The sequence below is a fragment of the Macaca fascicularis genome, chromosome 14 (genome assembly GCF_037993035.2).
Source record: "Macaca fascicularis isolate 582-1 chromosome 14, T2T-MFA8v1.1".
Lineage (NCBI taxonomy): Eukaryota > Metazoa > Chordata > Mammalia > Primates > Cercopithecidae > Macaca > Macaca fascicularis.
In genome coordinates, this window is record NC_088388.1 from 101200792 (window position 1) to 101226433 (window position 25642).

At 37.3% G+C, this 25642-nt stretch overlaps 1 protein-coding gene across 27 annotated transcripts in view; it reads left to right on the forward strand.

The window, feature by feature from the left end:
- Positions 1–25642, forward strand: part of YAP1 (Yes1 associated transcriptional regulator) — a 124965-nt gene that overhangs the window by 82876 nt on the left and 16447 nt on the right. For 8 of the 27 annotated variants that reach the window (XM_005579444.5, XM_005579445.5, XM_005579452.5 and 5 more), the window contains 2 exons: positions 14497–14690; positions 18125–18172. In XM_005579444.5, coding sequence (XP_005579501.2) covers positions 14497–14690; positions 18125–18172 — 242 coding nt within the window. The remainder of the gene's footprint in view (positions 1–14496; positions 14691–18124; positions 18173–25642) is intronic. The other 19 variants (XM_005579451.5, XM_005579450.5, XM_005579455.5 and 16 more) reach the window with 3 other exon arrangements.

Consider the following 25642-nt stretch of genomic DNA (forward strand, 5'->3'; position numbering starts at 1 on the left):
CCAGGCTGGACTGCAGCATGGCTCATTCTCAGTTCACTGCAGCCTCAATTCCTGGGCTCAAACAAGCCTCCTACCTCAGCTTCCTGTGTAGCTGGGACTACAGGCATGTCCCACCATGTCCTGCTAATTTTTTTGTATTTTTAATAGAGATGGGGTTTTGTCATGTTGCCCAGGCTGGTCTCAAACCCCTGGGGCTCAAGCAGTCCGCCTGCCTGTACCTCCCAAAGTGCTGGAGTTACAGGCGTGAGCCACTGGGCCTGGCCAAGTTTCTAATTACATAAGAGAATTTAAAATCTCTGATTGGAACAGACTTGAAAGGCATCTGGTTGAATTATTTACCCAATTCATGCCTCACCAATCTCAGCTTTGACCTTTCCTTTTACTAGTTTACTTCATTATGGTGTAGCCCATTCTACTTAAGGAAAATTCTAATGACCACAAAGTTTATGTTTCTTGATTACCCAAAAATTTACTTCCTTTCACATGTGTGAATACAGCTCTAATCCCAGCAGTGTTGTCTTCTAACTGTGGTTTTTCTGGTTTTTCATGTGTTCAGAGTTCTCTGTTCTTTATCAGTTTACTCACTTCCTCTGGATGTCCTTCATTTTGCTAGTGCTTCTTTAAGTGTTATATTCTGTAGTGTTTCGTATGTACATTATCCTGTGAGAAAAATAGTTATGGCATTGCTCTGACCTGTCATTTTCAGTGCCCTCCAGAAATCTTTTTTCCATCTGCAGTAGAGGCTAGCATCTCTTTTCCACATGGTAGTTACAACAATGTACTTGATTCAACTGAATTAAATTGGGATGTAGAAAAAGTTACCTTCTCAGTTGGAAATCAAGAGACCCAAGTTCTGCTATCACAGTGTAACCAACTGGATCAGAAAGATACCTAAATTCTCTTGACTTATTTTGACTCATCTGTAAAATGTGACTGGATTAGACTGGATGCTTTTAAGAATATTTCCAGTTTTTAACAGAATGCAATATGCTCAGAAACCGCTTTGGACCCTTGCTTAAGGTTACTTCTCAATAGCCTTTTTGATTTGAGTGCATTGAGGTTTCAGAGATACTTTTGAACTATTTATTGCACCATTTAAGTTTAACTTTGGTCCTCTGGTCACAGTGTGGAATTACTTTTGAAGAGGAGACAGGGAAATCTTCCAACCTTTAATCTAAAGATAAGTCTTATCACATGGTTGAGTATGTCCAGGCAAACAAATCTGATGGGGGGTGTGGGAAGTGCTGAGCTGAATAGTTAAGCTTTGTCCACACTCTCAAATTCTTGGAAGCATATGGGAGTTTAAACATGTTCATGTTAGCAAAGTTCAGCTTTATTGCCTTAAAGATGATGCCTTGTTGGTACACTTTGTTTCCAAAGTTTAAAACTCCCATAAAGTTGCCGTGACAGAAAGTCTAATGTAAGCAGATTTGAAGCCTAGTTCCAGGCCATGTGCTTAGCAAAACCTGATTAAAGACATACTAATAGAGATTGTTACTAATTATTGCCCTCACTACATTTTCTTTTTCCTTCAAAAGCAAGCATTTGCTGAAATGAATACTTTAATACAAAAGATTGTAGAATATATTTCAAAATTAGTTGCACACTTGAGCTCTGCAGTTTTGTTTTAAAATTTTATGTTAAATTCAATAGGATATATTCTAAAAAGTAAACAACTTTAGGTGTGTATTCGTCTGTCCAGTATGTCTCAAGTATGTTTTGTAAAATTTCGCTGTTCCTTTTCAAAATGTTTTATTTTTTATCTAAAAATAAATACTTTGGTTAGCTAGGGAAAAGATCCAGTAAGATAATGCCAAAATAGTTTATCAATTACGGTAAGCAATCTCTCCTGTACTAACCAAGGCTGAGTAGACATGTGTTAAGGAGGATAAACTAATAGGTAGTTTCTACTTGATTAATATTTCATTGATGCCATTAGTTAATTATACAATGAAGAAACGTTTTTGTCTTTGTTTACAAAATGAGTACATTGTTCATACTGGATTTTTTAAACATGAAAGTTGAAGACCGCCAGCGTCACTGAGATGATAGTTTAAACTAGTGCCTTATTCGTGTTATTAAAGTCCCTATCAAACACACTCAAAAAGACCTTACATAGTTTTTTTTTTTTTTTTTTTTTTTTTGAGACAGAGTCTCGCTCTGTTGTCCAGGCTGGAGTGCAGTGACGCAATCTTGGCTCACTGCAACCTCTGCCTCCCGAGTTCATGCCGTTCTCCTGCCTCAGCCTCCCGAGTAGCTGGGACTACAGGCACCCGCCACCACACCCGGCTAATTTTTTGTATTTTTAGTAGAGATGGGGTTTCACCATGTTAGCGAGGATGGTCTCGATCTCCTGACCTTGTGATCCGCCCACCTCTGCCTCCCGAAGTGCTGGGATTACAGGCGCGAGCCACCGTGTCCAACCCCTTACATATTTTTTTAAAAGAAAACTGTTTTTTAAGTTATAGTTGTAGTAACTCTGTATTAACAGCAAGCATCTTATATGCCAGAAAAGAAGAGGCATTTGGTGTTGCTTGCTCCTTTTTGTACCAACCCAAAGATTCAGATAGAAGAAAAAAAAGATTATAGAATTATTGGAAAGGTCAAATTTCTGTTGAAAAGTAATTGGAGTGATTTAGAAGGAGAGTGGTTCAGATTCTGTTTTGTTTTGTTTTATACTCATTTTGTTCTGCTACCCTAGTTGCTAAGGTCAGTTTAGAACTCGTTCTGGACTGGCTTCAGCTTGGAGATTCTCCTGTGCATTACTAATAGCATCCTCCTAACTAGGGAGAGAAACTATTTTAGGATTTATTTATTTATGCTACAAAAGTTTGGGTGCCATTTACGTGCCAGGCACTATGCTAGCCATGGGTGGGGAGGAACATGCTACTAAACAAGTAAATAAATCATTACAAATGTGTTAAGTACGGTAAAGGGTGCTAAACAACGTGGGGTGACAGGAACTAGGGTGGTGGGAACCTGCTTGCACCTGGGTGGTCAAGGGGGGTTTTGCAAAAAGGCACATAGGAAGCTGCCAGTCAAATTTCAGAGCAGTTTTTGTGCTTTTCAGTAAAAACTCTGAGGTATGCATCACTTCTACATTACAAATTCCCCTCTGTGAAAGAGCTTTACTAGTAATAAATAAAATTAGAAATAAAGTGTTATAATTGAACTGTTTATTCATTAATCTAACATGAATTCATAGTGACAAGTGTATTTTAAAAGATAATGCCCCTTCTCTTTATTTTTTTAATTTTTAGTTTTTTAGAGACGGTGTGTCTCTGTGTTGCTCAATCTGGTCTTGAACTCCTGTCCTGAAGAAATCCTCCTGCCTCCGCCTCCCGAGTAGCTGGTATTACAGGTGCAAGTCACCATGTCTGGCTGCTTCTCTACAGTCTCATTATCTGAACTTTCTTTCCTAACTAGACCTTAAACTTTGTTTTTGTAGTGGGGGGAAATGTCTAGTTGTGTTCTGGGGACAGAGAGAGCTGAAAGCTAATGAGAACACATTCTCCCTTTTCTGCCTCACCTCATTTACCAAACCCTGTGTCCTGCCCTAAACTGCTTGATGAGGTGATGAGGAGAAAATGTTCTGCTGGATTTCTTTTTGTTTTCTTTAGCTGCATTCATGATTGTATTGTTTGAAAAATAACATTATAATGAATTTTTATGTTTGAAGGAGGGGGAAGTTGAATTGATGAAAGTATTGATACTTGTTAACAGTATTTTTGAACAGCTAAAGATGTGAAAACTTTAATCCAGTTTGGGGAGGCTGGGAGTTGGTACTGGGGAAATGGTTTGGCTGTGTCCCCACCCAAATCTCATCTTGAATTGTAGTTCCCATTATCCCCACGTGCTGTGGGAGGGACCAGGTGGAGATAATTGAATCATGGGGGGGCAGTTTCGCCCATCCTGTTCTCATCTCAGATAGTGAGTGAGTTGTTACAAGATGTTATGGTTTTATAAGGGGCTTCCCCCTTCGCTGAGCACTTATTCTTCTCTCTCCTGCTGCCATGTGAAGGAGGACATGTTTGCTTCCCCTTTTGCAATGATCTAAGTTTCTGAGACCTCCCCATGCTGAACTGTGAATCTATTAAACCTCTTTTCTTTGTAAATTACCCAGTCTTGGGTATGTTTTTATTAACAGCAAACTAGAACAAACTAATAGAGTAAATTGGTACCAGAAGTGGGGAAAGAAGTGCAGAGTGTGGGATGGAGAGGTTACTTGGCCTGTGACAAAACCTAGAGTAGGATGTTAGAGCAGGTGAACTGTCCCCACATATTGATCATTAGAGAAATGCAAACCAAAACCACAATGAGATAACACTTAACTCCCATTACGACGGCTAAAGTTTTTTGGAAAAGATAACAAATGTTGGCCAGAATGTGGAGAAATTGGAATCCTCATACATTGCTGTTGGGATTGAAAAATGATGTAACCACTTTGGAAAATAGGCTGGCAGTTCCTCAGAACATTAACTATAACATTCCCATATGATCGAGCAATTCCATTCCTCGGTACAGAGGCTAAAGAATTGGGAACATATGTCTACACAAAAACCTGTATCCGGGTTTACAGCGGTATTATTTTATAATAAATAGCCAGAAAGTGAAAATAACCCAAATGCCCATTAGTTGATGAATGGACTAACAAAATGTGGTATATTCATGTAATGGAATATTATTTGGCAATTAAAGGGAATGCAGTGCTTGATACATACTAAAACATGGCTAAACCTTGAAAACATTATAAATGAGACTAGCGAGGCCCAAAAGGCCATATATTGCTTAATTCCATTTTTAGAAATGTCCAGAATGGGAAAATTCATAGAGGCAGAAGTAGATTAGTAGTTGCCAGGGACTGCAGGGAAGGGCAGTAGGTAGTGAACTGCTAATGGATATAGGGTTTTTTGGTTTGTTTTTGTTTTTGTGACTTTTTTTTTGAAGTGATGAAAATGTTCTGAAATTAGTGGCAATGGGTGTACAATTCTGTGAATATGTAAGGACTACCAGACAGTACATGTAACAAGGGTGAATTATCTCAGTAAAGAGAAAAAATTATTTCTAGGCATGATGTCATTTAGGTATATAGCTTAGTTGGGAAATATCTTTTGTATATTGATCATAAAAAGATGTATTCAGTCATTAGGTTAGGTCTCCCATCTTTTCCTTTTTTTGTAAAAGACAGCTTTTCAGTGTGAATTAAGTAAGCAATATTTTACTGAAAAACTACATTTTATGTTTAAGTAGATTATGTTTTAAGTATTTACGTTTAAGTAGATTATGCCACTTTATAGCAACTCTCTGTAGATGATTCAGTTCCTTTAGGTCATGCAGTAAACGCTAAGAGCCAGGAATAGGTGTTTTGTGTTTTGTTTTTATTGCTTTAAGACCCACAGATGGCCTATTGGTTTGTGTTTTTAGAAGAACCTTAATTTCTTTTAACAAGTCTACTGTTTTGTAGTTTTGAGTATACTCGTAGGTATGAGGAAAACCCAAATTTTGTTTCTAAATGTTTTGAACAAATTAATATAGCTGTGCTAATACGGAAATATGCAGTGTCTGAGATTTGAAAAAAATACTAGACAAAAGCTTTTGTTGTGGGAGATTTGATATAATGTTTTAATAGTTTAAGAATTGTTTCTTATTTTAAATGTATACCCAATAAGATTACTAGAATTAAATTTATTATTCGAAAGTTTATGACTAACAAATCTGTAGTACATTGTTACAATCCACGTTTAGAGGTTACAAATCATGTAAATCTAAAAATTGTTTGAAGTTTGGAAATTCACATGTTTAGAATGAAACTTGGAGAAAAAACCTATGGTGATGACCCCTTTCATTTATTTTTGAGAAAGTAGTCCCTTATTTTTCAGTAATTGCTCAGTCATTGGTTTTCTACCATAAAGCTGTCAGGGCTGATTTGTTAAGCAAAACTTGAAAACAGTTACTATTCGTAGTGCAAGAAGCACAGACTATAAATTTTAAAACATAGCATATTACAATTTTTAAAATTCTGACATTTTGTGGAGTTTTTGTTTTGTTTTTACCTTTTAGAAATTTTTTTAAAACTGGAAACTTTGGGATTTCAATAGTTGATAGCCAGAGGAAGAAGTTGGTAATGCTATTCTTTTCTTTTCTTGCTGCCCTGCCCCCTTTCCCCAGGAAACAAAGCCGGTTTTGTTTCTTGCCTGCTTGTGAGGTCTCTGCTGCACCCCATGTGGGTGCACCGCTCTGTGCTTTGTTGAAAGGCTTAAGATACTCAGAAGGTAAAGAACAGGATGCTTCTGGAGAGGAATAAATCCCAGCTTCAGTAGATAAACAAGGTTGTTTGAATTGGTCATTTAAGTGAGTTCTTTATATGGAAACCTTGTAGTGCTGCTGGTATCCATAGGTAACAACATTTAGGTAAACACAGCCAAAAGTGCTGACAATAGTCATCAGAGTATTTCTCTTACATAATTTTGTGCAAGTTTCTGTTTAATTCTGTGGACTGGTTCTTCCTTCATCTTTTGATATCCTATTTTTCCTGTTCCATGGTTTTGAATAGTCAGATAAGCTTAGATTTGAAAAAGACCTTACCAACCAATTCAGTTTGCCATCAGCATTGGCTATTGTCATTAATGATTACTGCTTATGGTATCTAATTCTGGGAAACTGGTGAGAAGCAAAGGCTATTTACCACTTTATCTTTGTGCAATTTTATTACTATTCAGTTTTTTTTTTTTTTAACCAAGAATGTATGTTATTTCATAAATAATGTTATGTTACGTAATGAAAATATAGTGTGGAAAGCTCAAAAGCTTATCCAAATGTTTCTTAATAGATGAAGTATTTAACAATGTTTAGCTCTAGAATCTGCTTTGAAATCAATAGTTTTATAATTCCAACACTCCTCAGCTTACTGATGGGCTATTTTATAGCAGGTTTTTGGGGTTTTGCTTTTTTATTGCTTGGAACCAAAAACATTTTTCCCCAGTAGTTGTTTGCCTTGGGCCTCAATTTATGATATATTCATTGTATGTGATGAATCTCACTTCAGTTGCCCAATTCATATTTAACTCATGCTATAAAACCTGGCACAGCACACTTTTAAAATGTATCTGTGTGGAAATATGTTGAGTGTTATATTGAAACACCAAGAAGATGTTTCACCAAAAGAGAAGGATCCCCTTATGCCCTTAGCTCAATCTCCACTACCCATCTTTTTTCTATTTAGACCTTGTAGGAAAGATAAACATGCATGTCTTTGTGAATCATAGGAATATTTGGAAACAGTAAATGGTTTGATAAAATAGGAGGGAGAAAGAGAATGTATGTATATGTCTATGCGTGTTTGTGGAGGAGGAGGAGAGAGGTATAGGAATCATCAAAATATGGAATTAGTCTGTAGGAGTCAGAGTCTTGAAAGAAGTTCTGGAGAAGAGAGGAGACTAAGGTTTATGGAGCACCCACTATTCCAGGTGTGTGATAGAATAATCAGTCCTCATAATAACTCAAATGGAGATGTCAGTATCCTTGGTACAGATGAGGAAACCGAGGATTAAGTGAATTACTGAATTAGTATGCCCAACTCTAATCCAAGTTCATTTGACTCTAAAGGCTATGTTTTTTTATATATGCTATGATACCTGTCAATTATGTAAATATGTTGGTAACAGAAAAGAGCAATTTTATTAAATGAGGTTGTTGATGCCTGGCAAATCTTAGGTCCCAAAAATTGTTGGCTTTTTTCCTATCCATTGCCCTGTAAAATACTAAACTAACTTATAAGGATGAAATTTTTAGCCATTTACTTTCTTATAAAGCCATTTCCTAAGTCTTCCTGAGTTAATAAGTATGATTTTTTTTCCATATGCGATTAATAAGGCTTTGAACAAGCTGGAGCCATATGTCGTGTTTTGACATCCTTTCTCTCTTCCAGACAAAATATTAAAACAAGATAACCAAAAAGACACAACCAGAGTATGAATAAAAAAAAATATATAGGGGAGAAAATAAAACCACATAAAGCATTGTGGGTAGTGCTAGAGGCCTGCCAGGTTTAGGGGCCATTTGGCTCCTGAGAAGAACTGTTAATAAAAGTGTTAATAAGGAAGAGGACACACAAAACAGGTCAATGGGAAAAGTCAGGCGTGCAGCTGACCTGGCCCTGGCCTAGGACAAACATTTACAAGGATTGATCACATGTCAAGTCACAGAGTCACAAATTGTCTAGAATCAATATTATATAGCCTATGTTTTTTAAACCTCAATGCAATTACATTTAAACTCATAGTAAAAAAGTTAGTTTCAAAAAACATGTCTTGCCCTACCAGCTATTAAACATATTACTAAGGTTGTACTCTTGTATATATTGTACATACTAAATAATGTATATGTTTATATACATATATATAACTTACATGTTTATATAGTATAAACATAAAGGCAGTACTGTGGTACTAGTATAAGACTAGTTAGATTAATAAAAAGTCTGGAAATAACAAAATGTCAAAATGTAGTCTATGATAAAGAAGATGAGTGGAAAGATACACTGTAACACAAGTGGTGTTGGGACTAATGGTTAGCCATATGGAAGAAGATGAAATTAGATCCATTCCCGCCATACACCAGAATAAATTGCAGTGGATCAGATTGAGTTGCCAAGTAAATGAGAACTTTAGTTTTTTAATTAAAATGGGTGAATTTCTCTTTAGTTTGAAAGTGAGAAAACATAATTCAGATTTTTAAAAAGATTGATAAATTTGACTAAATAAGCTTTTTTTTTTTTTTTTTATTGTAAGACAGAGTCTTGCACTTGTCGCCCAGGCTGGAGTGCAGTGGTGCGCTCTCAGCACACTGCAACCTCCGCCTCCCTGGTTCAAGTGATTATCCTGCCTCAGCCTCCGGAGTAGCTGGGATTATAGGTGTCTGCCACCATGCCCAGCTAATTTTTATATTTTTAGTAGAGATAGGGTTTCACCATTTTGGCCAGGCTGATCTGAACTTCTGACCTCTAGTAATCCGTCTGCCTCAGCCTCCTAGAGGGCTGGGATTACAGGCGTGAGCCACCACGCCGGGCTAAGACCAAGTTCTTAGGAAAAACAAGAAAAAAAGGTGATAAACTGAGGAAAATTGTTTGTGACTTACATCACAGATACAGATTTCTTACCCTTCGTGTGTAGATTGTATAATAAGACATAGCAAAAATAAAAATCATACTGAGATACTACTCATCTTTCAGATTGGCAGAAACCCAAAATTGGCAAGGCTTTGGGGGCAGAAAAAGCACTCTCTTACATTACTAGTGAGGATACATCAAAGTACAACTCCTGGGGTGGGGCGGTGGTGCAAATTTGGCGATATCTAGCAAAATTATTTATGCTTTTAACATTCACCTAAGCAATCTCCCATATAGAAATCTACCCAAAGATATAGTAGCAGAAATACAAAATTATGTATGAGTATATTCTGTACAGTACTCTTTACTGATAATGAAAACCTAATAGGAAATTGGTTGAACAGAATATTAACCAGCTATGTCAATAGGAAAATCTCTATATACTGCTTTAGAGTTATCTCAGGTTGTATTGTTAGAAAGACAAAAGCAAAGTGGAAGGAAGTATCCATAGTATGCTACCATATATCAAAGAAGAAGGGATGTGTATGTGTTTGCTTACATTTTTGAGAGTAGAGTAAAGGAAACACTAATACAGTTTATCTGTTACCTATTGGAGGTAGGAGGAAGTGGGTGGGAAATAAAGCCCATCTCTGAAATTCAAAAGCAGAATGTCACAAGTACACCTGTATTTCAGGTAGTTGGCTAATTATAGAAGAATAATTTCAGGTGACTTTAAAGCACAGTGATTTTACTTTATGTATTTAATGGAATATCTTAAGGAGATAAAATTGCAAAGAAATCTGAAACTTCAGTCATTTTAGTGATCATAATATGTTGTTTTTAGATGATTGTATATATATATAGAGGACAATACATATTAATGTTGTTAGAACCCAATTTTTCAGCATGAGAAAAAATAGTTGTTATAAAATCAAAGTGAAAACCATGCATCCTAAATCTGAATTGGAAATATGCATTTTCTGAAGGAGAGTACCACCTAGAAATAGTTACAAAAAAGCAACAAAATAATAATAGGTACTCCCTAGTACCCAGATTAATGTCTCTTAAATACCATTTCCCAGTCAGAGAAATCAGGGCTGCTTCAAAAAAGGCTGACTAAAATTTGGGGCAGGGAATATACTAGATGACCTTGGAACATCTTTTTATGCCTAAAAGCAAACAAGGAAGTAGACCAAGCCCATTGTAGCCATAGCAAAAAGATCCAGCTTGAAGGGCTTACCTTGGTCAAATATGGCACACTTTGGGCATTGATCAGAATAACTGTGCTGGATTAAAACCCATCATAAACGTATTTTAAATAAATCTGTGATTTCGTAATGATTGCATTCCCTTTGCTCTAGGTAGCAGAGTATCAGAATGATTTTTTTTTTTTTTGAAACAGAGTCTCACTTTTTCGCCCATGCTGGAGTGCAGTGGCATGGTCTTGGCTCACTGCAACCTCTGCCTCCCAGGTTCACACCATTCTCCTGCCTCAGCAACCTGAGTAGCTGGTACTACAGTCACCCGCCACCAGGCCAGGCTAATTTTTTTTCTTTTTCTTTCTTTCTTTTTTTTTTTTTTTTTTTTTTTAGTAGAAACGGGGTTTCACCATGTTAGCCAGGATGGTCATGATCTCCTGACCTCGTGATCCGCCTGTCTCGGCCTCCCAAAGTGCTGGGATTACAGGCATGAGCCACCGCGCCCGGCCGATGTTTTTTTTTTTAAAACCCTTATTGGCTACCTTTGGGAGGACTCTGGGACCAACTCATCATCCTGAAAATATGCACAAAAAGGGAATGAATCAAACATTTATTCTGTACCTTACCTGTACAAATTATGTTTCAGGGTAACGAAATGCTTAATATGGAAAAATTCTTATTTATAGAACTTCAAATAATACATGGGAAGGAATGATACCATCATTTTGTAACCTCTAATGAAATAATGGGTTTAGGTTTTAAAAAATCAGGGGTTGCTAAAAAACCATTGGGTGAAAATAACCTAAAGTGGATATAATAGGTTTGGCATGTCTGCACCACTGATCCATCCTTATCATGAAGACAGTCATCTTGTGCCTTCTGTCCTCATGTAGTGCCACCAGTGAAGTATTCTTGCCAAAAATTGTGATCAGGCCTCTATATTCGAACTTGTTTACAGAAATCAAGAAATGGAAAAGCATGCTACATAGTACTATGGGGATGCAGTCAGCAAAGTCCAGGCTGTAGAAAAGTCTATGAGGCAAATGACACAGTTTCTTTGACAAATAAATGACAGAAAAAACAAAGGGGGAACCTGTGTATTAAAACAGTGGTGGCCAGGCGCGGTGGCTCACGCCTGTAATCCCAGCACTTTGGGAGGCCGAGGCGGGCGGATCACAAGGTCAGGAGATCGAGACCACGGTGAAACCCCGTCTCTACTAAAAATACAAAAAAAAATTAGCCGGGCGCGGTTGTGGGCGCCTGTAGTCCCAGCTACTCGGGAGGCTGAGGCAGGAGAATGGCGTGAACCTGGGAGGCGGAGCTTGCAGTGAGCCGAGATCACGCCACTGCACTCCAGCCTGGGCGACAGAGCGAGACTCCGTCTCAAAAAAAAAAAAAATAAAAAAAAATAAAATAAAATAAAACAGTGGTCCTCAGAGTGCTGGCATGAATCAAAAGTCACTGGGAGGGCTTGTCAAAACACAGATTGCTGGCTTCATCCCATAGTTTCTCATTCATTAGCCCTGGGTCAGGGCCCATGAATTTGCATTTCTAAAACGTTGCTAGGTGCTCTTCCTCCTGATGATCCAGAAACCGCAGAACCATGTTATTAAAGAAGTCTTGGATTATGAATCAAATACAATGTATGGATCTTGTTTGGATTCTGTTTTGAACAAGCCAATTGTAAAAATAATAATAATTCCCTTGATAATAGGGAAGTGTAGGCATGGGATGGACTTTTGATAATTTTAAGGAATTGGTAAATTTTGATAGTGTAATCATGGTATTGTAATTATATTTTTCTTTTTTAAAGAAGGCCCCATCTTTTTAGAAATATATGTTGAAATTATGGGTAAAATGCTATATTGTTCACTTGAACATAATTGGCGCTGAAAAGTAGTTGAGGATAGAGGTAAAAAAAGATTGGCCAGATTTTGACAATTGGGAAGAACGCGAGTGATGAGTATACAAGGATTCATTATCTGTATTAATTTTTCTACTTTTCTGTGTTTATGGAAATTACCTTCAAAATGTAAAATATATGTTTGGAAACACAAAAATATATTCCTAAATAGCTCATAACTTAAATGTAAGTCACCATAGAAATTACACGTTTTTGGAATAGAACAGTCATGAATTATACTATTTCAAAACATGTGGGATGCAGGTAAAGCAGGACTTAAGGGTAAATTAATTGACTTAAGTCTTCCAAAAAAAGATTGAAATGAATTAAGTTCAACTTAAAAGTTAGAAAATGAAATACAGAAAAGCTGGAGGGAAAAAAATAAGAGCAGAAAAAAGGGAACTAAGTGAATAATGCAGTCATCTTAACTAGCTGAGAAGATTGGATTGAACCAAGGCATTATTCTGAGAGAGACTGGTCTGTAATTTTCCTCTCTGTAATATCCTTGGTTCTGTCTCAGTACTATGCTAGCCTGATAGAAGAATTGGGCAGTCCTGAGCCAGGTATGGTGCTTGCCTGCAGTCTCAGCTACTTGAGAGACAGACAGTAGGATTGTTTGAAGCCAGGTGTTTGAGACCAGCCCGGGCAACATAGTAAGACAGAAAAGGAAAAAAAAAAAAAAGTGTGGTAATCTAAAGAGAAATTAATAGTAGGACTTCTCTATTGTCTTAAATAGTTTCTGGCTCAGTATTTTTTCAGCACGCACTTCGTACCAGATGCTGTGCTAGGTATTGAGGACACATAGATGACTAGGATATGGCCCATACTCTGGCACTCAGTCTGAGGGAGCATATAAATTTGTAAACAAAAAATTAGAATCAGGCAGGAAACGTCAGTAGACAATATGGAAACGTTCCCAGGCAATTCCTTGAGAGAAGAAAATTTTTAATGTATAGGATGGACTCAGCTTTGTGAGGTTTTTCCTCAAGTAGTCTCCAAGAAGAAATGGCATTTACCAAGCAGGCAGTCTGTTATAATGGGACACATTAAAAATCACGAGGAGTTTGCTGTGTGACTGGGAGACCATTAAGTTATAAGAGCTGTCAGTGTATGTTATTTAGGATTTTTGTAGCAAGGTTTATATGAGAGATTGGCCTGTAATTTTCCTTTCTTTTAATATCCTTGTATGGTATCAAGGTTATGCTGGCCTTATAAGTGTTGGAAAATATTCCATCCTTGTTATGCTCTGGAAGAGATTGTGTAAGATTGGTGTTATTTCTTCCTTGAATGACTACAAAGCCATTGGGACCTGGGGTTTTCTTTAGTCAATGTGTACTAAACATTTAGTAGAAAGAGTGACCCAAAATTTCAACTTAAGTCGAATATGTATCTGAAAAGGTTTATTATTTTTACTAACATTTTCACATAAAACTTCCCTCTGCCCACTGGGGTTAATCCACAGTTTGATCAGTGTTGTATCAGTGACAGAAATTCACCAGTATGAAAACCCAGTCCATTTCTGACCACCAAATAGTGTATTACAGCTTCAAAAAAAAAATTTTTTTTTTTGCTATCTAGGCTTTGTGCTGTGTGTGCCATGGTGTCAAATGAGACAAATCTGTGTCATCCAAATACTTGTGAACTCAACTTGATATGAGCAAGCATCATATCATTTTAATCTACTTGCTTTATTGGGATGTGTATGTGGATATATTAAGGGCTGATTATTTTCATGGGCTTTGCTGCTTGGAATGCTTTGTCTTAGTTTTTGTGGATGAATTTTTAATTACATTTTTATATTTCATAAGAAGTAATGAATTTACATCATTCACACTTCAGAAGTTATAAATAAGGTTCTCCAGCTTTGTCCTTTAGTCAGCTAGTTTCTCATCTCTGGAACCAAAAGATGTTAGTTGCTTCTTAGCTATTCATCAATTTTTATATTCTCTGAATATGCAATATATATTCACTCCCACTCCCTCCCCTCTTTTTTTAACACTTTACCTTGCTTTTAATTTAGTAAGTCCTTAGAAACTATTCCTTATCATCATTGCCTGTTAAAACTACCTCTTGTTTCTTTTCTCTTATGACTTCCTTGTATCTTGTGACAACAGTAATAATAAATTAATGTAGTCATTGTAATATTGATGGATTTTTAGGTTATTTCCAGTCTTCTTGCCCAGAAAAGCTACATTGAATATCCCAAATTGCTTTTGAATAATTAAATTATCATTTTCTCTTCCTTCGCTAGTTTTTTAGGACAGATTTTTTTTTTCTTTTCATTTCAGCCATGAACCAGAGAATCAGTCAGAGTGCTCCAGTGAAACAACCACCACCCCTGGCTCCCCAGAGCCCACAGGGAGGCGTCATGGGTGGCAGCAGCTCCAACCAGCAGCAACAGATGCGACTGCAGCAGCTCCAGATGGAGAAGGAGAGACTGCGGCTGAAACAACAAGAACTGCTTCGGCAGGTGAGGCCACAGGTTAGAAACCAGCCTTCCACTTTTTGGGGTTTGTTTTCTTAAAGTTGGGCAGATTGCATTTTAACATTTATTAGTTACAGAGGAATGTTGTCTTTGTAAAACTGAGCGACACAGAAGCATTCTATCCAGCCCTGTCCTTGTCTTAGTTTCGTGACTGTGAATGGCCTTTGATCAGGTTTCAAGGGATGTGACTTGGAAACCTGTATCGTGAAGAGCTGTTTTGGTCATGGTCATTGCAATTGAGCAAGAAGTGAAGGAAGCAAGGATGCTTTCTCTAACCTACATAGAATTATGGATTGCTGTTTTTCTGAGGATTTCACTAAAGGGGAAATTCTAGAACATCACTTGGGAGAAAATATCCTTTATTAATAACTTATGTGGTGGGATACACCAATATGACATTTCTCAAATGAAATATACTTCAGTATTACCGAATCTAAGAATTTTCATTTAAAACAAAATAAATATTACCTTTGGCCAGGTGCGGTGGCTCACGCCTGTAATCCCAGCACTTTGGGAGGCCAGAGTGGGCAGATCACTTGAGGCCAGGAGTTCAAGGCCAGCCTGGACAACTTAGCGAAACCCCATCTCTACTAAAAATATAAAAATTAGCCAAGTGTGGTGGCGCACACCTGTAATCCCAGCTACTCGGGAGGTTGAGGCACAAGAATCACTTGAGCCTCAGAGGCAGAGGTTCAGTGAGCCAAGATTATGCCACTGCGCTCGAGCCTGGGTGACAGAGCGTGACTCTGTCTCAAAAATAAAAAAGTTATCTTCAAGTTTAGAAGATGCCAGTGTGCTTTAAAATGACCTGCTTATGGATGTTTTTTTATGTTGGGAAAAGTAGGACATAGCAGTAGAGAGCTTGAAGCCCTTTAATCACCATTTCTATCAGCTTTCTTCTAGAAGGTACTGTTGGTCTTTATGTTCCTCATATATATAATTAATGTCAACATTAATTTTTACTTATTTCAGAGTGGTTAAATCTAAGTTCAGATATTGGGGATAAGGTCTTTTGTTAAGTAGTGTAGATATTTTTTACATTTCTATATAAAATTTTTTTGAATAGATAATAGAAACAAGGTATAATAGTGATAAATGTACAAAAGGTGAAAGTAGACTCAAAATAAGAGCTTTTCCCTGTTTTTCTGGTTCTCTCCTATGGGGCCTGAATAACTATGAGTTTCTTAGGTTTTTTGTTCATTTTTCCAGAGATACTCTGTTTACATACATAAAATACATGTATCTATGCTGTTTTTTCCCCACCTAAATCACAGCATGCTAAGTATAAACATTTAAAAATCATCATACTTGGTCAGGCATGGTGGCTCATGGTGGCCCATGCCTCTAATCCCAGCACTTTGGGAGACTGAGGCAGGAGGCTTCCTTGAGCCCAGGAGTTTGAAACCAGCCTGGGCAACATGGTGTAAGACCCTGTCTCTAAAAAAAAAAAAAACAAAAAAAAAACACAACTCTACATTTCCGTTACCAGGAAGTAGGCACTTAAAGGTCTGTTTTTTTTTGTTTTTTTTTTTTTTTTTTAGGGCTATATTTTAAAAGTATCTCTTGAGTGTCAGTAAAAATATATGAACTCAGTACCACCTGAACTCTGATTTGGGGTTTGAGGAACTGGTATTTAAGGAGTTAAATTAAGCCATGGCTTCTGAGACAGGCTCACTTTTAAACTGTGCTTTGTCGGTAATCTGTCCATCTAGTGTGATTGGCATCAAAGGTAAACCCTGATAGAAGGAGTAAGACAGTATGTGCCAACATATGATGTCAGGAACTTGTTGGGGCTCAGAAAATGATGCTACAAAATATGATTCTTTGACAGACTAAACTAAGGAAGCAGCCTCAAGTTCTCTCCCAAAGCACAGGATGAGGCTGTTCTTTGAAGTTCCTTTATCTACCTAGAAACCAGACCCCCCAAAAAGGAATACAATTGCCGTTGATCCCCTCCCCAAAATTTCATTAACCAGAGAAGACTGAAACTTGTATGACAGAGGAAAAGACTAAAAATTAAATATCACACCTAGAAAGCTCAGAGGAACTTTGCCCAGACTATTGTCTGTTCTCAGATCCCATTCAGTTTCCAAAGAGAATTATTTACTAACCATTGTCTGAGCACTGGGCCCATTCATTCTTCCTACGAATCATTTACTGCCCTTCAAAATGGCCTCATTTCCCTCATGTTCCCTTCCCCTGTGAAGAAAGGTATTATATAGTATTTGGAACTTAGTTATTGGGTAATCATTCTCTTGCAATTTCCCCCATACTTGGGTACTTTAAATAAATTTGTATGCCCTTTTCTCCAATTAATTTGTCTATTAGTTCATTTTCAGCGAACCTTTAGAGGGCAGAGGGGAAGTTTTCCTTTTGGCCCCTATAAAGTGATCTTGAAAGAAATGTTTCTTTATCTGACATAAAAAAGATGGAGAAAGGAAGCATTATTGTACCTCTGACTTTCTAACAAATTACCATAAAGAAGATGTTTCACCTGCTATTGTTAGAACACGGTAGAACCATCAAAAATATAATTATGTGGCTAATAGAAAAAAATAAAGCAATTTAAAAATGTTTTATGTAACCTATTTTCATTGTTTTTCATTTTGTTGTTACCGAGTAGTAGTTGTTCTGAGTAAATACAGGTCTCAATTTCACTATGAATAAAAACTGTCAAAATCAAAAAACTAAAAAACAGTTCTTTAATTACTAATGTTAAAATCATACTGTTTTTAAGATAATTTGTAAAGTCTAGAAATGGGGCCATTCGCCATTTTGTTTTATGCCATAGATCATCCTGGGGTTTTTTGGTGGGCAAACGCTGCTCTTTGTAAAACTCTACTTTCAAAGAATTTCCCTAAATCTTAATTCTCAATCTTACTCTGGGTGATGGGTCCTGGACAGAATAGCTTCACTTCCTTTAAAGGTAACTTCTTTGTTTCATCTTTACTACCTACTGTCTCATCTTTTCTTATGTTGAAGTTGACAGACCTGCTCTATTCTCATACTAATATTTTTTGGATTTTTTTTTTAAGTAATCACAATGAATTCAGTGTATCTTAAGTCTTTTGGCTTCCTGTGAACTTCTTCCATTGATAGTTTATCTTACCACTGAAACATCAAATATATTGTATCTGCTTTATCTAATAATACTCAGAAGCAAAGAACCTTCGTGACCAATATCAAATTTTTTTTAGTTCTGACACCTAAAGTCTTGCTGTCCTATCCTCAATGCTGTTAAAAACTTCTGAGGTTCCAGTTTTGTTATATGGTGACTCCATTGGCTCCTGTCTTCCTCAGTCTGCTTCTTCTTGGGTAGCTTGGGAATTCTGTGCTATGGTGATATGTCTGGATACAATTTGTAAGTCAGCCTACACAGCCAGACCATGTGGCTTAAAGTAATTTTTATCCATCTTATTTTTTACTCTTAGGCAATGCGGAATATCAATCCCAGCACAGCAAATTCTCCAAAATGTCAGGTAGGCTCTTATCTGATGTTTTAGCACTGGAAAAAAAAAAAAGATATTAAATTAGGAAAGATAAACTTACATTCCAGGGTCCTATCCTTATTGGACATTAGCCCAGAGTATAACTTTGAGCCATCTTTGATACTGAGGTTAACGTCGCCCTTCCAAGAAAGTCTACACAGTCTGCTCCCTCCCTGCTCCTCCTAGGGAGTTTCTGTTTGTTCTGATTCCATGGAGGTCTTTTTTATTCTATATTTAAATGTATTGTGTCTCAGTCGTACATCCTATCAGCTTCTAGGTATGTCTCATTTTTATTTGAATAGCTTAAATAGTGTGTGTAATGATTTAAAGGAATTAATAAATTGAACAGTAACAAAAGCAGTACTTACTTGGGTAGGCTAGTTTAGGAAATTTTAGTCATGATACTATGTGGAAGAGAAAAATTCTTTCTAGTGGACATTCTAAAGGAAAAACATCAAAATTATCAGGAGTGGGTCTGCCTGGATAGTGTTTCAGGTTTTCTTGTTGGCTTTTATCAGCATTCTCTGATGGACCCCAGGGAACCCTGGTTGTGAAGGCATCTTATTTAGAAGGAAAGATTGTGGCCATTTTTTCTTCTAACACAGGCACTTGTCTGACTTGTGGGAAGAATCTCATTCTTAAAACCAAAAAGATTTTAGGTGTTTGGGGTCTGCAAGATTAGAAGAAATTTGGAGCCAGAGGATCATTCTACTTCTCTTGGGGCAAAAGCAACCATAAAATGCCTCACATTCTATGAAGCTTATTCTGCACTAGGCTAAATAAGTACATTGTTTTAGAATCTGCTGTAGAAGTAGGAGTTGGCAAAATTCTGCTCATTTTGGATACTGTTAAGTTGTCCATTGGAGCACCATGATGATAAAAGTCAGATACAGTCTTCATAGAGACCAGTTAATTTTGTGAGAAGGAAAATCTCTATTCTTCTTTATCTGTCTCATAAATGCCTCCATTCATCAAAAGACCAAGCAAGGGATAACTCATAATAACCCATCTTCACCAAAGTCAAGCATAGACATTCTTATGATGAGGGGGCACTAATATCCCATTTGACTGTGAAGTGCAGCATAGCATTGGGTCTTTATAACATGAAGCCATTTTTTTCTTTGCCATTTCTCTGAAGTGGTTTTTTTTTTGTTTTGTTTTGTTTTGTTTTTGTTTTGTTTTGTCTTTTTGTTTCATTTTTGAGACAGAGTCTCGCTCTGTCGTCCAGGCTGGAGTGCAGTGGCGTAATCTCGGTTCACTGCAATCTCCACCTCCTGGGTTCATGCCATTCTCCTGCCTCAGCTTCCCGAGTAGCTGGGACTACAGGCGGCCGCCACCACACCCAGCTAATTTTTTTTGTATTTTTTAGTAGAGACGGGGTTTCACCATGTAAGCCAGGATGGTCTCAATCTCCTGACCTCGTGATCCGCCTGCCTCAGCCTCCCAAAGTGCTGGGATTACAGGCGTGAGCCACCACACCAGGCCTGAAGTGTTTCTGAAAGAAGACTTTTATTCATGATAAATGAAATAGAAACTAATATAGGAGCAGAAATTAACTCAAAGGAGATTTGGATTCAGGTAAAAAGTCCTCCATGCCATAAAAATGTTGAACTTGTTTCCTTTTTTCCCAAGGTCTTATACCCTGAATCTGGTAAATAGTCAAGTTCTTCTTGATCTTTGTTTCATACTTGAATAGAAAAGTAAATCCTTACTGTTATTAAAATTATTAGGAATTCTTAGATTTTTTTAAATAGTAAAGCTTTAGAAAAGATGAGCCTTATTAGTAGTAAAGTTTCTAAGATGTGAAGATTAGTGGTAATTACTTAGATTTGCCCAGACCACAGCAAAAAACTTGAAAGAGGTTTTTTAAAATCTTTGCATATGCTGGAGATTAAAATACTGGTTTGTTATATATGCTTTAGTTGTCAATGTATAATATTTACCTGACATAATTGTGGAAAATTAACAGTTAAATGTATGAAAATCAAGTATAGGGTTATATTTGAAATAGCTCAGATCAAGAAATCTGGAGGTATTTGTATGAGGAAAGCATGTGTATATTTTTCTCATCCTATTATTTTCTAAATAACCATAAGGTAGTTGTCAGGAAATAGATCACAAAGAAGAGTCGTATCTTTTTCTTTCTTCTTCTTCCTTTTTTTTTTTTTTTTTTTTTTTTTTTTTGAGACGGAGCCTTGCTCTGTTGCCCAGGCTTGAGTTCAGTGGCGTGATCTTGGCTCACTGCAACCTCCGCCCCCCAGGTTCAAGCGATTCTCCTGCCTCACCCTCCTGAGTAGCTGTGATTACAGGCACCTGCCACCACGCCCGGCTAATATTTTGTATTTTTAGTAGAGACAAGGTTTCACCATGTTATCCAGGGTGGTCCCCATCTGTTGACCTCGTGATCCGCCTGCCTCGGCCTCCCAAAGTGCTGGGATTACAGGCGTGAACCACCATGTCTGCCCAGAAGAGTCATATCTTAAGTGAAGATGGCTTTAACTAGTGTTTCTCAGAATAGTCAAGAAAGCTAGAAAGGATATTTCAGTCCCAAAGAACAGAGGGTATAAAGACATCATTCAATATCTGAATACCAGGCACTGTTGTTCAAAGTTACTGGTTTTTTAAGTTATACTTTTTTAATAGATATTAATGCAGCTGAGTTAGCAAGCAATAGTGAGAGCAGTGTCATTTTCTAATGACACATCATATACCTCATATGCTGTGGGATGTGGAAAGCCACCAAACTTCAAAATGCTTATGAAGTACTAGAAAAGCTGTCTTTAAGTACTTCCAGCAGGATTAACAAATCACGTGGCTGTTGTAGGGTGCTGTGCTCGTGTACACTAACATCAGTATGAGTGAGGTTAATGGAAAATTCCAAGATCCATGGGCTTAGTGATACTGAAATGTAAAATTTTGAAAAAACTTTAAAGGCATTTATATATCTTCTTAGTTAAATATGGAAATTGTCACCTTAATTTATTACACTGTGTTGGCAGAATTTTAGAAAAATTCATCCTTACAGAGCTTAACTTTTTATTTTTATTTTTATTTTGAGACGGAGTTTTGCCCTTGTTGCCCAGTTGGAGTGCAGTGGCGTGGGTGATCTTTGCTCACCGCAACCTCTGCCTCCCGGGTTCAAGTGATTCTCCTGCCTCAGCCTCCCAAGTAGCTGGGATTACAGGCATTCACCACCATGCCCGGCTAATTTTGTATTTTTGATGGAGATGGGGTTTCTCCATGTTGGTCAGGCTGGTCTCGAACTCCCAACCTCAGGTGATCTGCCCGCCTTGACCTCCCAAAGTGCTGGGATTATAGGCATGAGCCACCGTGCCCGGCCAAAGAACTTAACATTTTAATTTCATTTTGATTACTTAAGATTTTTATGTTTCAAAAGCAATTTCCATTCTCAGAAGAAACTTTTTGAAACTGTAAACATCTTTGCTTTGTGAGATTGAGCAGTTAATGCTATTTTCTAGTCATATCTCTGTCACACATCAGTGCTCACTTGTAAATTGGAGAGACCTTTTGAGCGAGTGGGTTTAGGAATGCACTCTAGCTTCTGTTTCAAGGTCTTTTGAGAGAAGCACTTTGAGGAAAGATAGTCCCCCTTGAGTGCGAACCCTTCTACCTTCTCTTGTGCTTAAGAATATGGTTCTTGGACTGGGGGCGGTGGCTCACGCCTGTAATCCCAGCACTTTGGGAGGCTGAAGCAGGTGGATCACCTGAAGTCAGGAGTTTGAGACCAGCCTGGTCAACATGGTGAAACCCTGTCTCTACTAAAAATACAAAAATTAGCTGGGTGTTGTGGCAGGTGCCTGCAATCCCAGCTGCTCAGGAGGCTGAGGCAGGAGAATCACCTGAACCCGGGAGGCAGAGGTTGCAATGAGTCCAGATCGTGGCATTGCACTCTGGCCTGGGCGAAAAGAGCAAAACTCCATCTTAAAAAAAAAAAAAGAGAGAGAGACTTTGGTTCTTGGTATCTGGGGTTCCCTAGTACCTATGAGATCAAGTTTAAACTCTGCAACTGGCTCATGGTCTGTGGTCAGTAGCCTTCTCACTCACTGGTTCCAGTTAAGCCAGTAACTCTTCCATTAGCTAGGTGCACTCTGCTACCTTGTTGCTGTTACTCTGCTCACAAGCTTTTCTCCATAGTAAGAACCTTGCTTATACCCTTTCTTACCAGTAAAGATTCTTCATTTCTCTTTTTTTTTCCTTTTTTTTTTTCTTTTTTATTATACTTTAAGTTCTAGGGTACATGTGCACAACATGCAGGTTTGTTACAGATGTATACATGTGCCATGTTGGTGTGCTGCACCCATTAACTCGTCATTTACATTAGGTATATCTCCTAATGCTATATCTCCCTCCCACCTCCCCCCTCCCCTCTTCATTTCTCTTTTAAGGCTTTGGGTGAGATTCATTCCCAAGTGCCCTTATGAGAATTCTTGAGGCAGGGCACAGTGGCTCACGCCTGTAATCCCAGCACTTTGAGAGGCTGAGGCAGGCAAATCACCTGAGGTCAGAAGTTCGAGACCAGCCTGGCCAATATGGTGAAACTCTGTCTCTACTAAAAATAGAAAAATTAGCTGGGCTTGGTGGCATGCACCTATAGTCCCAGCTACTCAGGAGGCTGAGGTGGGAGGATGGCCTGAGTCTGGGAAGTTCAGTGAGCTGAGATTGTGCCACTGCACTCCATCCAGCCTGGGTGACAGAGTGAGAGTGCCTCAAAAAAAGAAAATTAGAGAATTCTTGAAACTACTCAGAAATAAGGACAATACTGCTGTATAAAGACATCTTAACTCGGTAGCCAGTGTAATTCCAATTTAGGTGGTCAAAAGTGTGATATGGGATTACTTTTGTTTCTGGGCAAGTAATTGCTTCAGTCTGTATAGAAATTACAGTGTAAATATTTTGCAACTATTGAATAATGTGTAATTGCCTTTCCTTATGGGTGGTAATGAATAAACACCAGGGTCAGTCACTGGTTTAATGAATGATAAAGCCCACAGTATTGCTGTTGAGGATATTGTACTACACCATTACCTCTCAGTACTGAAGAGGTTCAGATGTTCACAGTTGTAGTTAATGAGAACAAAATAATACCATTGTTCTGACCTTTATGAAAATAATTGCCAACAACCATTTTTTTTCCTGAATTTAGTAAAAGTAAAATATTTGGCATTTTTCCTTTCAAACTGTCTTTCATGTTAGCTTTTCAAAATCCTGTTAATACTTTTTCTAACATTATATTTCTCTTTGAAGTTCTAATATTAAATAAATCATGGATTTTTGAATGTTTTCCAATGGATATATTATATTTTATTTTTAATGGGTATGTTGAAAACTTTGTATAAGAGGGAAGATTTAGCCTCACACCCTGCACACTTTTAACTGGCTATTTCATTTGTTTTTTCATTTGCTTTTTCATTTGTTATTTCACTTGCCTCTTGTTATTTGAACAGTGCTGTAGTAACTTTGAGACCATGATTAAGTAATACAGATTACAAAAGGCCTAATTCCAGAAGTCTGTGAGAAAGAGTGTAGAATCCTAGGATAATGCTAGGGAACACCAAACTGCCATCCTGTTTTGGATGTGACTTTTCAGAGTTTAAGATTATCATATAGTTCTCATAACTGTCCCCGAATCCATGTGTATACTTTTTTTAATCAAAAAAGTTGTTCTGAAGTTAAAGCTTCTTTGGTAAATGGCATAAACATTAAAAAAAATAAAGCATTGGCTCAGTGTTTTAATGACTTTAGAAATAATAAAATGTTCTATTATAGTTTAAAGCTGTGTTGGAAAATGAGGTATGGCAAGACCTCTATCTTAAACAGTTGGAAGAAATGGCATTTTTTTCTATTTTTAGAATTGTTGACATAAACTGCTATCACTAAGGCAAACTATTTACAAGATATATATTTTTAGAGTTATTCTCCATTTCTAAATTTGGATTTTTAGTTCACTAAGTGAGTCTTCCTTAAACAAATTGATTACCATCCTCCCTGCAAAAACTCTTACTCCTATGCCATATATCATCCAGAAACGGATACACTCTTGTGTAATGCAGTATTTGCTAAAGACAGAATAGCTTTAAGAAAGTAACATTGACTAGGTAGCTCCCCGAGTCATTAATTCTTATTTTATTTATTTATTTTTTTGAAATGAAATTTCGCTCATCACCCAGGCTGGAGTGCAATGGCATGATCTCGGCTCACTGCAACCTCCGCCTCGTGGGTTCAAGTGATTCTCCTGCCTCAGCCTCCCAAATAGTTGGGATTACAGGCGCACACCACCACGCCCAGCTAATTTTTTTGTATTTTTAGTAGAGACAGGGTTTCACCATGTTGGTTAGGCTGGTCTCGAACTCCTGACCTCAGGTGATCCACCCACCTTGGCCTCCCAAAGTGTTGGGATTACAGGCATGAACCACTGCTCCTGGCCTATGTTAATATTTTTATATGCAATGAATATAATATGTTTCATTGGGTTCAATAAGGAAAATAAAATAGTGTTGATATTTAAGGAAATTGCTAGACATGGGGTAGGGAAATTGCATATATTTATATAAGAAAATAGGCCAGCCTTTTTCTCCCCTTCTTAACAATGTGTCTTTGTAGTTCAATCTTGCCAAAGAAAACCAACAACCTCTACCTCCCACACAGTCACACGTGCATGAGTGTGCACACACTCAGATAACGAAGGTTTCAGGAGGCAGATCTTAGAAGTGAAGTGGAAGTTTCGGAATGTATCCTACTCCATGTTTTACCTAGTCAGATTATGAAGGAGAATGACCGTGAAGTTAGACAATTGAGAAAGAGTTTTCTCCTGTAAGGTGTCCTGCTTCTAGGGAGAAACAGTTAAATCATGTGTTTCCATCGTGAGTAAGTGTTATAATTCCTTGTATTCTTAGCAAAGGATTGTAAATGTGAAAGGGAAGTTACCATAGGAAACTAAGAATTTTAGATGTAAAATAGTGAAAATTTGTTTCAGGGTTATCTAGACATTTTGCTAGTTACTTTTAAAAAATAATATGGATAAGCATGAAGTCAAATTAATCTGAATTTTTAATCAAAAATATTTTATATAAATTCTCCATTTTATTGCATTTAAAAATAGGCCTGTATATATCTTACACCTGTGTAAAAGAATGCCAGTTATATTTCAATAGAGTAATTTTATCAAAACACATTTTCAGTGAATATCAACATTATTTCATAATTGGGTAAATCTGGCATAGCTCTTTTGTAGACAGTCCAGTTATATCCTGAGCCATAAGCCTTGGGACATAATTGGATTGTCTACAAAACTGATTTTAGTTCAGACATTTCATGTTGAAAGTTACCTCTATCTCTAAGAAGTTTTTGGATTATTTTATCCTGAACACAATGCCTAAAATTAGAATACTGGACTAAAAATACAAGTTTGTTAAACTTCTGTTTTCCCAAAGGTAACTAGGA